The 12,865-nt window shown below is 49.4% G+C and overlaps 1 protein-coding gene across 1 annotated transcript in view; it reads left to right on the top strand.

Annotated features, from left to right (window-relative positions):
• The window catches only part of LOC138353735 (autotransporter adhesin BpaC-like), a 37,030-nt gene extending 28,286 nt beyond the window's left edge, over positions 1-8,744 (top strand). Inside the window, exon 2 of the mRNA XM_069307125.1 lies at positions 7,621-8,744. Coding sequence (XP_069163226.1) covers positions 7,621-8,744 — 1,124 coding nt within the window. The remainder of the gene's footprint in view (positions 1-7,620) is intronic.
• Positions 8,745-12,865: the final 4,121 nt, after the last annotated feature.

Genomic DNA, 12,865 nt, shown 5'->3' with positions numbered 1-12,865 from the left:
CTTCCATTCTTCTCCCTTCCGATCAACTACGAGTTGATTGGCCACCAACCAGGAGGGCTGGTCAGAGACCGGGCCGCGAGGACATTGATTCTTGTCACCAGCTCAAGGAGACTCTGAAGGCAGGGGATGGTGGCTGTTTGTTTCATCATTGTCCAACAGTTAAATTGGCTGGTCATACCCTGGCAATTTTCTCTTGGGGTGACCATTATATTGGTGGCACGGGTGTGTCCCTGGCGCCCCTAGGTAGTGTTCTAGGGGGGGCCCCTAGGTAGTGTTCTAGGGGGCCCCTAGGTAGTGTTCTAGGGGGGGCCCCTAGGTAGTGTTCTAGGGGGGGCCCCTAGGTAATGTTCTAGGGGCCCCTCAATGAGTCAATGTCAGTCAATGAGAGGAAATGCTACGATCTTCACTGCCCCGATTTCCACGTCAGAGGTACACAGCGCCATATAAGAGAAGAAGTCCAACATAATAGCCCTGAAAATTTTTTAGAGGCAGGTACAAACAGAGGGAGAAACAGACAGGCAGAAACGTGGCAGGAGTACGGACGGAGAGGGGGAAATGCCCAAGACTGGACTACAGTTCGTCATCAAGCCCACACATACTACACCCCCCAACTACACAGAGACTACCACACTCCCCAGTATCACTTCCAAAACTGGACAAACCATTGCCACAACAACACACCCTGGGTCAGGGTAGAGAGGAGGGAGAACTACCAAAACCTTCCAGAAGTGACACAATATGGACAATCATTCATATTTGCAAACATTCAAGGTTTAAAGCCAAAGTCAAGAAATAAAGTTAAGTTCATAAATGGCCTTCTATTAGAGTCAAACTCAATATTTGGGGCATTCACGGAAACTCATACAAAAGATTACATGGATGGTGAAATCTGGATTCCAAATTATAATCTATATAGATGTGATAGAAAAACTAGGTCAAATGGAGGAGTAGGTCTGTATATTAAAGAAGACCTGGTATGCACAGAACTATTAAATTCAACTAATGAGGTGGTAGAGGTACTTGGAATGAAGGTAGAGAAACTAAACCTAATTATTATTCTAATATATAAACCGCCAGATACAACGATTGAGGAATTCACAGAACAGATGCACAAAATAGAGAACATACTTGACAACCTAGCAAACCCAGCTCCAGATATTATCTTTCTTGGAGATTTCAATTTACCGAGTCTAAGATGGAGAACGGCAAACACAAATATCATAGCAGGGAATGACCCGGGAAATAACCAACCACAGGTCAGAGAACTTTTGAGATTCTGTGACAAATTCTCGCTCAATCAACAGATTACAGAACCAACTAGGAACGAAAACACACTAGACTTGTTATTCACAAACAATGATGAACTAATCAGGGATATCACAATCTCAGATACTTCATACTCAGACCATAAGCTCATTGAAGTGCGAACTAGCATAAATAACGGTAGTAGGTCTAAGAGACCCAACAAGCGAGAAGGAATATTCAATCAATTCAATTTCAACAATAAGAGGATTGACTGGGAAAAAATAAATGTAGACCTTGCAACCATTCAATGGGAGACGGTCTTAAGCGACAAAACTCCCACACAGGGAATAGCTCAACTGACAGCTGAAGCTTACAAGGTCTGCTTGAAGCACGTACCTGTGAGGAGGGGCAGAAAGAGGACCACTCTAGAAAGAGAACGGAGACGACTGTACAGGAGAAGGAAAAAAATAACGGAAATGCTTCGGCAGACACAACTATCACAAGCAAGGAAAACAAGCCTAAGCAGGGAGATTGAGGAAATAGAACAAACGTTGAAGCGATCATATGAGTCTGAGGAAATGGAATTGGAACAGAAAGCTATACAAGAGATAAGGAAAAATCCGAAATATTTTTTCACATACGCAAAATCAAAATCCAAAACCTCGACCAGTATTGGACCGTTAATTACAAATGAAGGTACGTACACAGAGGACAACAAAGAGATTAGTGAAATTCTAAGAAGCCAGTATGAGGCTATGTTTAGCACACCAATAAACAACATGAAAGTTGATGACCCAGACAGCTTCTTTATGAATGACATTCAAGCTGCAGATAATATAACGGATATTACCACAAACTCGGAAGACTTTGAAAGAGAAATTGATAATATGCCTCTGCACTCAGCTCCTGGGCCTGACTCATGGAATTCAATATTCATAAAGAAATGTAAAGTACCAGTAGCGAGAGCACTCAGCGTAATATGGAGAAAGAGCCTGGATACAGGGGAGATACCAGCAGCACTTAAATCTGCAGATATAGCTCCGTTGCACAAGGGGGGGAGTAAAGCCTTGGCAAAAAATTATAGGCCAGTTGCACTAACATCACACATAATAAAAGTGTTTGAAAGAGTGATTAGGAATCAAATTTCTAGTTTTATGGAAAACAATGAATTGCACAATCCAGGACAACATGGATTTAGAGCGGGAAGATCCTGTCTGTCACAGTTACTCAACCACTATGACAAAATCACAGAAGCCCTAGAAGAAAAGCAAAATGCAGATGTTGTATACACAGACTTTGCAAAGGCGTTCGACAAATGTGACCATGGGGTGATAGCTCACAAAATGAGGTCAATGGGAATAACTGGAAAAGTAGGACGCTGGATACTCAATTTCCTGTCGAACAGAACACAAAGAGTAACAGTCAATCAGATAAAATCGAGTCCAAGCGATGTTAAAAGCTCTGTACCTCAAGGTACAGTCCTTGCACCGCTACTGTTCCTTATTCTCATATCTGATATAGACAAAAATACACGCCACAGCTTCGTGTCGTCCTTTGCAGATGACACAAAAATCAGCATGAAAATTACCTCTGCTGAAGACATTGAAAAACTACAAGCAGATGTCAACAAAGTTTTTGATTGGGCAGCAGAAAATAACATGATGTTTAACAGTGATAAATTTCAGGTACTCAGGTACGGCAAAAATGAGGATCTGAAACATAATACAGGGTACAAAACACAATCGAATCTTCCCATAGTAGGAAAACAGCATGTCAAGGATTTGGGAATAATGATGTCCGACGATCTAACGTTTAGGGAGCATAACCAAGCAAATATCGCGTCAGCCAGAAAAATGATCGGATGGATTACGAGAACTTTCAAATCCAGGGATCCCATCACAATGGTTGTACTCTTCAAGTCACTTGTGCTGTCCCGTCTCGAGTACTGCTCAGTACTCACTTCCCCCTTCAGAGCAGGAGAGATTGCTGAAATAGAGGGAATACAGAGAACATATACGGCACGCATAGACGAGATAAAACACCTAAATTATTGGGATCGTCTCAAAGCTCTCCAAATGTACTCTCTAGAAAGGAGACGAGAGAGATACCAAATAATATACACCTGGAAAATACTGGAGGGTCAGGTCCCAAATCTACACAGTAAAATAACAACGTACTGGAGTGAACGATATGGAAGAAAATGCAAGATTGAACCTGTGAAGAGCAGAGGTGTCATAGGCACAATCAGAGAGCACTGTATAAACATCAGGGGTCCGCGGTTGTTCAACGTCCTCCCAGCGAGCATAAGAAATATTGCCGGAACAACCGTGGACATCTTCAAGAGAAAACTGGACGGTTTTCTAAGAGAAGTTCCGGATCAGCCGGGCTGTGGTGGGTACGTGGCCCTGCGGGCCGCTCCAAGCAACAGCCTGGTGGACCAAACTCTCACAAGTCGAGCCTGGCCTCGGGCCGGGCTTGGGGAGTAGAAGAACTCCCAGAACCCCATCAACCAGGTATCAACCAGGTATCCCCCTAGGCAGTGTTCTAGGGGTGCCCTAGGCAGTGTTCTAGGGGTGCCCTAGGCAGTGTTCTAGGGGCCCCCTAGGCAGTGTTCTAGGGGTGCCCTAGGCAGTGTTCTAGGGGTGCCCTAGGCAGTGTTCTAGGGGTGCCCTAGGCAGTGTTCTACGGCCAGACTCTCCCTCAACGCCATGCTAGTTCCTTCATAATGTTCTTCTCAAGTCTCACTTCGTCACTTGTAATGTTCTTGGCATACTGTAGTGTGTGGCGAGGGGCGGGGAGTTGTGTTGACGCTGTTGTGAACACAAGGAGAGAGTCGCGCGTCATAACATTGTACTTTGTTCCTACTGGCGACTCCGACCCCCATTAACAAGATTACCAACTGGGTCTGGTGAGGTCTTAAGTAACTCTCTCTCTCTCTCTGCTGGCTCTCTCTCTCTCTCTCTCTCTCTCTCTCTCTCTCTCTCTCTCTCTCTCTCTCTCTCTCTCTCTCTCTCTCTCTCTCTCTCTCTCTCTCTCTCTCTGCTGGCTCTCTCTCTCTCTCTCTCTCTCTCTCTCTCTCTCTCTCTCTCTCTCTCTCTCTCTCTCTCTCTCTCTGCTGGCTCTCTCTCTCTCTCTCTCTCTCTCTCTCTCTCTCTCTCTCTCTCTCTCTCTCTCTCTCTCTCTCTCTCTCTCTCTCTCTCTCTCTCTCTCTCTCTCTCTCTCTCTGTCCTCTCTCTCTCTCTCTCTCTCTCTCTCTCTCTCTCTCTCTCTCTCTCTCTCTCTCTCTCTCTCTCTCTCTCTCTCTCTCTCTCTCTCTCTCTCTCTCTCTCTCTCTCTCTCTCTCTCTCTCTCCTCTCCCTCTCTCCCTCTCTCCCTCTCCTCTCTCTCCTCTCCCTCTCTCTCTCTCTCTCTCTCTCTCTCTCTCTCTCTCTCTCTCTCTCTCTCTCTCTCTCTCTCTCTCTCTCTCTCTCTCTCTCTCTCCTCTCTCTCTCTCTCTCTCTCTCTCTCTCTCTCTCTCTCTCTCTCTCTCTCTCTCTCTCTCTCTCTCTCTCTCTCTCTCTCTCTCTCTCTCTCTCTCTCTCTCTCTCTCTCGCTCTCTCTCTCTCTCTCTCTCTCTCTCTCTCTCTCTCTCTCTCTCTCTCCCTCTCTCCCTCTCCTCCCTCTCCCTCTCTCTCCCTCTCCCTCTCTCTCTCTCTCTCTCTCTCTCTCTCTCTCTCTCTCTCTCTCTCTCTCTCTCTCTCTCTCTCTCTCTCTCTCTCTCTCTCTCTCTCTCTCTCTCTCTCTCTCGCTCTCTCTGTCTCTCATTACTTGCAGCATTCTTTCAGTTTCTTACCCTCTTCCTGTCTGCTGTCTTAATCCTCACAATTTTAGCATCATCAGCAAATATTGAGAGGAATGAGTCTATACTCTCTGGAAGATCATTTACATACAGGATAGGTCCGAGAACTGAACCTGTGTGACCTCGCTATAGACACATCTCACCAAGACCTCCGTCAGTGTTCGTTCATAAAATAGAGGTCACAAGGGTTCAAAGGTCACCCAGTAGGAGCCACTGGCGTCAAGGGTCACCTAATAGGAGTCACCGGTCATTCAGTAGACATCACATTGGTCAAAGGTCACCCAATAGGTGTCACTGGTTATTCAGTAGACATCACATTGGTCAAAGGTCACCCAATAGGTGTCACTGGTTATTCAGTAGACATCACATTGGTCAAAGGTCACCCAATAGGTGTCACTGGTCATTCAGTAGAAGTCACATTGGTCAAAGGTCACCCAATAGGTGTCACTGGTCATTCAGTAGACATCACATTGGTCAAAGGTCACCCAATAGGTGTCACTGGTCATTCAGTAGAAGTCACATTGGTCAAAGGTCACCCAATAGGTGTCACTGGTCATTCAGTAGACAGCACATTGGTCAAAGGTTACCCAATAGGTGTCACTGGTCATTCAGTAGACATCACATTGGTCAAAGGTCACCCAATAGGTGTCACTGGTCATTCAGTAGAAGTCACATTGGTCAAAGGTCACCCAGTAGGTGTCATAGGGGTTAAAGGTCATCTAATCGAGTCTGAGACTATAGCCAGCAGGTTACCCGAATTGACTCTGACCCAGAACGACTTTCGCCCCTAGAAACTTTTACATTGGTCATTTGCTCGCGAAACTTTGATGGTGTGCCCGCGATCGTTCGCGTGATCCAAGGGTCATTTTACCGGCTTCAATCTAATACTTTCAAATTAGATTCCCGTCACCCGCGTGCGACTGACAGCTCTTCCAAGAGAAATTCTGACCAAGGATGTAATCACATTCTTGTGGATGTTTCTTACAGTTTGAGTGTTTTAGTAACATTATTAATAATAATGAGAAAACCCGTAGGAGTCGTGGTGAGGGTTCGAAGCTATGCAGGGAGGTGGTCCTACACACACACGTCCTATAGTCATCTAGACCACGACATGGTCAAAAGGATTGCAACCTGAAGTGCTACTGAACTGACGAGGGTTTCCTGAGGCTTCCTCTGAAGCCAGCGTGTCATATCCCACCCAGGGGATTGATCCCGGGCTTCAGTGTTATCCAGCTGTGATGGTTTCTTTTTGCCATTTGTTTTTGGCCTGACAGAGCTATGTAAGTGTTCATTAAATAAGAAAGAATGTTTTGACAGAGACTGTCCAGTTTTTCATATGAGAGGAAGGAGGCGAACACACCCCAAAAGAACGCCAGTGTCATAAGAACCACAACTCTACATACTTGGGAGACTTTTTGCAAGATTTATTGATAAAGATTAAGCCACCCAAAACGTGGCATTGGCATGAATAGCCCGTTAGTGGAGATTTTTTGCGAGAAAGAATGGTGAAAAATGTCTAGAGAATAAATTCAGTAATATGTACCTATCTATGCTTACTCATCAGTATTTCTGGGGCACGAGGTCTATAGTTCCTGGTCCCCGCCTCTTAGCTATTGGTATTTTTGTTGTATAATTCAGCTTGACGTGCAAATTTTCCCTTCACTTTGAATAGATTGCCCCTGTCCACCTTGTGTCTTGCTCTCAGTATTTTGTACGTTGTGTTCATGTCTCCTCAGGTCCCCTTCTAGTGAGATTAGGTTAGATTGAGCAGTTTTCGAAGATGTCTTAATGACATCAGTGTTGGGACGCACGCCATCTTAGGAGGCAGCATTAGAAACCTTTTTTCATGCTGTCAAAATGGAACTGGACCAGCTTCATCCACTGGACCAGCTTCATCCACTGGACCAGCTTCATCCACAGGACCAGCATCACCCACAGGAGCAGCATCATCCACAGGACCAGCATCACCCACAGGACCAGCATCATCCACAGGACCAGCATCACCCACAGGACCAGCATCACCCACAGGACCAGCATCACCCACAGGACCAGCATCATCCACAGGACCAGCATCACCCACAGGACCAGCATCACCCACAGGACCAGCATCATCCACAGGACCAGCATCACCCACAGGACCAGCATCATCCACAGGACCAGCATCACCCACAGGACCAGCATCACCCACAGGACCAGCATCACCCACAGGACCAGCATCACCCACAGGACCAGCATCATCCACAGGACCAGCATCACCCACAGGACCAGCATCACCCACAGGAGCAGCATCACCCACAGGATGATGCTGCACAGGATAATATTTCTTCTTTTTTTTGGTACAGTTTGAGTGGACACTATTAGATAGGATAATATATATTTTGATATATATTACAGGTGTTGTAGATATATATATATATATATATATATATATATATATATATATATATATATATATATATATATATATATAGTCTTTCTTGTGGACATATGTTGATGAATATGACCAAAAGGATAAGATTAATTCAAACCAAACACAGCAGCCGACAAGCCAAACACAGCAGCCGACAAGCCAAACACAGCAGCCTACAAGCCAAACACAGCAGCCGACAAGCCAAACACAGCAGCCTACAAGCCAAACACAGCAGCCTACAAGCCAAACACAGCAGCCTACAAGCCAAACACAGCAGCCTACAAGCCAAACACAGCAGCCTACAAGCCAAACACAGCAGCCGACAAGCCAAACACAGCAGCCTACAAGCCAAACACAGCAGCCTTCAAGCCAAACACAGCAACAACCAAGCCAAACACAGCAGCCTACAAGCCAAACACAGCAGCCTACAAGCCAAACACAGCAGCCGACAAGCCAAACACAGCAGCCAGCAAGCCAAACACAGCAACAGCCAAGCCAAACACAGCAGCCTACAAGCCAAACACAGCAGCCGACAAGCCAAACACAGCAGCCTACAAGCCAAACACAGCAGCCGACAAGCCAAACACAGCAGCCGACAAGCCAAACACAGCAGCCGACAAGCCAAACACAGCAGCCGACAAGCCAAACACAGCAGGTGACAAGCCAAACACAGCAGCCGACAAGCCAAACACAGCAGCCGACAAGCCAAACACAGCAGGTGACAAGCCAAACACAGCTGGTGACAAGCCAAACACAGCAGGTGACAAGCCAAACACAGCAGCCGACAAGCCAAACACAGCAGGTGACAAGCCAAACACAGCAGGTGACAAGCCAAACACAGCAGGTGACAAGCCAAACACAGCAGCCGACAAGCCAAACACAGCAGGTGACAAGCCAAACACAGCAGGTGACAAGCCAAACACAGCAGCCGACAAGCCAAACACAGCAGCCGACAAGCCAAACACAGCTGGTGACAAGCCAAACACAGCAGGTGACAAGCCAAACACAGCAGCCGACAAGCCAAACACAGCAGCCGACAAGCCAAACACAGCAGCCGACAAGCCAAACACAGCAGCCGACAAGCCAAACACAGCAGCCGACAAGCCAAACACAGCAGCCGACAAGCCAAACACAGCAGCCGACAAGCCAAACACAGCAGCCGACAAGCCAAACACAGCAGCCGACAAGCCAAACACAGCAGGTGACAAGCCAAACACAGCAGGTGACAAGCCAAACACAGCGGACCGATAAATAGACAGCATCAGGAACAACAGGTTTCACAAGCATTTCCACTTCTCAGTAACACTTTAAATCACAAGTCATCTATCGTCTTGAACACGTTCCTTGCAGGTTTCTAACCGGAGTGTGACACGCTGACAGCCCCCGGGGGGGGGGGGGGGGGACCATGGCCTCCAGCCACTGTCAGCTATGGCTGACTTCTGACTTTGGGGCCGCTGTTGTCAGCGCCGGGCGGGTGTATCACAAGGCTATACCACATCTTTTTAAGATACACGAAATGGTTTCCATTTCCAGGTTGGTGCTAGGGAGCCCCAGGGGAGCCCCAGGGGAGCCCCAGGGAAAGACTAAGGGGAGGACCAAGGGGAAGACTAAGGGGAGGGCCAATGGGACCTCCACAAATAACATCATTCCCACATCTCTCTTGCTATTCCGTAACAAATACGACTGTTTTGCTTATCCTTCAACGCACTAACCCGAACCAACGCATCTAACTCATCGAGTCACAGAATACGTCAATATTTCGGTGCTTTACGTCGAACTAGTACGTCGGATTCTTAACGCTTGGTCTCTGAAGGTCAAGGATACAGGGCGAACCAACATTCACATTTAAAGTAATATTTAGTTAACATTTGATCATCTGAGACGCCTTCTTATCCATGCCTGGCTACTATGAGCCCCTGACCCCTGGGGCGGCCATGGTGTCCCTACCGTGTACCCTGGGGCGACCATGCTGTCCCTACCATGTACCCCTGGGGTCACCATGGTGTCCCTACCATGTACCCCTGGGGTCACCATGGTGTCCCTACCATGTACCCCTGGGGTCACCATGGTGTCCCTACCGTGTACCCTGGGGCGACCATGCTGTCCCTACCATGTACCCCTGGGGTCACCATGGTGTCCCTACCATGTACCCCTGGGGCCACTATGGTGTCCCTACCATGTACCCCTGGGGCCACCATGGTGTCCCTACCATGTACCCCTGGGGGCCACCATGCTGTCCCTACCATGTACCCCTGGGGCCACCATGGTGTCCCTACCGTGTACCCCTGGGGCCACCATGGTGTCCCTACCGTGTACCCTGGGGCCACCATGGTGTCCCTACCATGTACCCTGGGGCCACCATGGTGTCCCTACCGTGTACCCTGGGGGCCACCATGGTGTCCCTACCATGTACCCTGGGGCCACCATGGTGTCCCTACCGTGTACCCTGGGGCCACCATGGTGTCCCTACCGTGTACCCTGGGGCCACCATGGTGTCCCTACCGTGTACCCTGGGGCCACCATGGTGTCCCTACCGTGTACCCTGGGGCCACCATGGTGTCCCTACCATGTACCCTGGGGCCACCATGGTGTCCCTACCGTGTACCCTGGGGGCCACCATGGTGTCCCTACCATGTACCCTGGGGCCACCATGGTGTCCCTACCATGTACCCTGGGGCCACCATGGTGTCCCTACCGTGTACCCTGGGGTCACCATGGTGTCCCTACCGTGTACCCTGGGGGCCACCATGGTGTCCCTACCGTGTACCCTGGGGGCCACCATGGTGTCCCTACCGTGTACCCTGGGGGCCACCATGGTGTCCCTACCGTGTACCCTGGGGGCCACCATGGTGTCCCTACCATGTACCCTGGGGGCCACCATGGTGTCCCTACCGTGTACCCTGGGGCCACCATGGTGTCCCTACCGTGTACCCTGGGGCCACCATGGTGTCCCTACCGTGTACCCTGGGGGCCACCATGGTGTCCCTACCGTGTACCCTGGGGGCCACCATGGTGTCCCTACCATGTACCCTGGGGGCCACCATGCTGTCCCTACCATATACCCTGGGGGCCACCATGGTGTCCCTACCGTGTACCCTGGGGGCCACCATGGTGTCCCTACCGTGTACCCTGGGGCCACCATGGTGTCCCTACCGTGTACCCTGGGGGCCACCATGGTGTCCCTACCGTGTACCCTGAGGCCACCATGGTGTCCCTACCATATACCCTGGGGGCCACCATGGTGTCCCTACCGTGTACCCTGGGGCCACCATGGTGTCCCTACCGTGTACCCTGGGGCCACCATGGTGTCCCTACCGTGTACCCTGGGGGCCACCATGGTGTCCCTACCGTGTACCCTGGGGGCCACCATGGTGTCCCTACCGTGTACCCTGGGGCCACCATGGTGTCCCTACCATGTACCCTGGGGCCACCATGGTGTCCCTACCATATACCCTGGGGGCCACCATGGTGTCCCTACCGTGTACCCTGGGGGCCACCATGGTGTCCCTACCATATACCCTGGGGGCCACCATGGTGTCCCTACCGTGTACCCTGGGGCCACCATGGTGTCCCTACCATGTACCCTGGGGGCCACCATGGTGTCCCTACCGTGTACCCTGGGGCCACCATGGTGTCCCTACCGTGTACCCTGGGGCCACCATGGTGTCCCTACCATGTACCCTGGGGCGACAATGCTACTCCTGCCCGTTACACAAAGAATGTGAACGTGAGAACAGTTAATCAACAAAGCAAGTGGACCAACGCCCCCCAGTGTATGGGGGGCGGTGTACCTCTCTCCCCCCCTGGTAGGTACACATACACCTCTTGTTGTTAGACTTGGTGTTGAATTCTCATAAAGTTTCAAAATGTTATGAAAAACGTGATTTTAAAGTGTCCTCTTATAACCTCTGCGCGTACGCCGGACGACTCAAATAGAAAACGGAACAGAACGTCACTTTTGTGAGTCGATTTCATTTCAAATTACGTCCAAATTTGGCCATATCGCGCATACCAGCCAAAAGTGACGTTATTTTTAAGAGGACGGGTTGGATGCTGGGCCCCACTGGGTAGCTGTCAGCCCGCCGTCAACCCTTCGTTCAAGTGCTCGTGGCTTGTGGATATGTTTACCGTTTCTTAAGGTACAGGAAACTCAAGATGAACAGCCGCCAAGCAAGTCAACTCGAGTTGATGCTTTGCTTGACTGGGGGGGGGGGAGGGGTCTGCAGGTGAAAGCCTTCAACCCAAGCAACTCAGCTTGGGTTGAACAGCTTTACTAGACGGCCGCCTAGTGAAAGCTTCCTTTCGTTTTTTCCCCATTTTGCACCCGCAAGATAACGTAAGCTTTTAAGGGTTGACAGATGTTAATCTTCTTGTTTGAGGAGCTGTTCACCTGAGACAGTTAAGCAAGTCCCAGCTGTGTCTGGGTACAGGTGACAGGATGAACAACCCATCGGGTTTTCTTCCTATTGGGGAGTGTTGTACATGCTGCTATGGCGGTGTGTCCACTCACAAGATGAGTGGTGCTGCCCAATACTGTCACTATGGCGGTGTGTCCACTCACAGGATGAGTGGCGCTGCCCAATACTGTCACTATGGCGGTGTGGCCACTCACAGGATGAGTGGCGCTGCCCAATACTGTCACTATGGCGGTGTGTCCATTCACAGGATGAGTGACGCTGCCCAATACTGTCACTATGGCGGTGTGTCCACCCACAGGATGAGTGGTGCTGCCCAATACTGTCACTATGGCGGTGTGGCCACTCACAGGATGAGTGGTGCTGCCCAATACTGTCACTATGGCGGTGTGTCCACTCACAAGATGAGTGGCGCTGCCCAATACTGTCACTATGACGGTGTGTCCACTCACAGGATGAGTGACGCTGCCCAATACTGTCACTATGGCGGTATGTTCACTCACAGGATGAGTGGCGCTGCCCAATACTGTCACTATGGCGGTGTGTCCACCCACAGGATGAGTGGCGCTGCCCAATACTGTCACTATGGCGGTATGTTCACTCACAGGATGAGTGGCGCTGCCCAATACTGTCACTATGGCGGTGTGTCCACTCACAGGATGAGTGACGCTGCCCAATACTGTCACTATGGCGGTATGTTCACTCACAGGATGAGTGGCGCTGCCCAATACTGTCACTATGACGGTGTGTCCACTCACAAGATGACTGGCGCTGCCCAATAAACTCGCCCCTCGGGGCAAAATTTAAATTCCACACACAGATGTGGAATTTATACGCTGTGGTAAATGAAATGTTTACACATAGATTTCGGTCAGATTGAGTTGATTGAATATTTCTTTTACAAAAAAAAAAAAAATATATATATATATATATTTATACATAGCCATACTGAAAATT

This window comes from Procambarus clarkii, chromosome 59 (assembly GCF_040958095.1).
Source record: "Procambarus clarkii isolate CNS0578487 chromosome 59, FALCON_Pclarkii_2.0, whole genome shotgun sequence".
NCBI lineage: Eukaryota > Metazoa > Arthropoda > Malacostraca > Decapoda > Cambaridae > Procambarus > Procambarus clarkii.
This window is presented reverse-complemented; position numbering and strand designations above follow the sequence as displayed.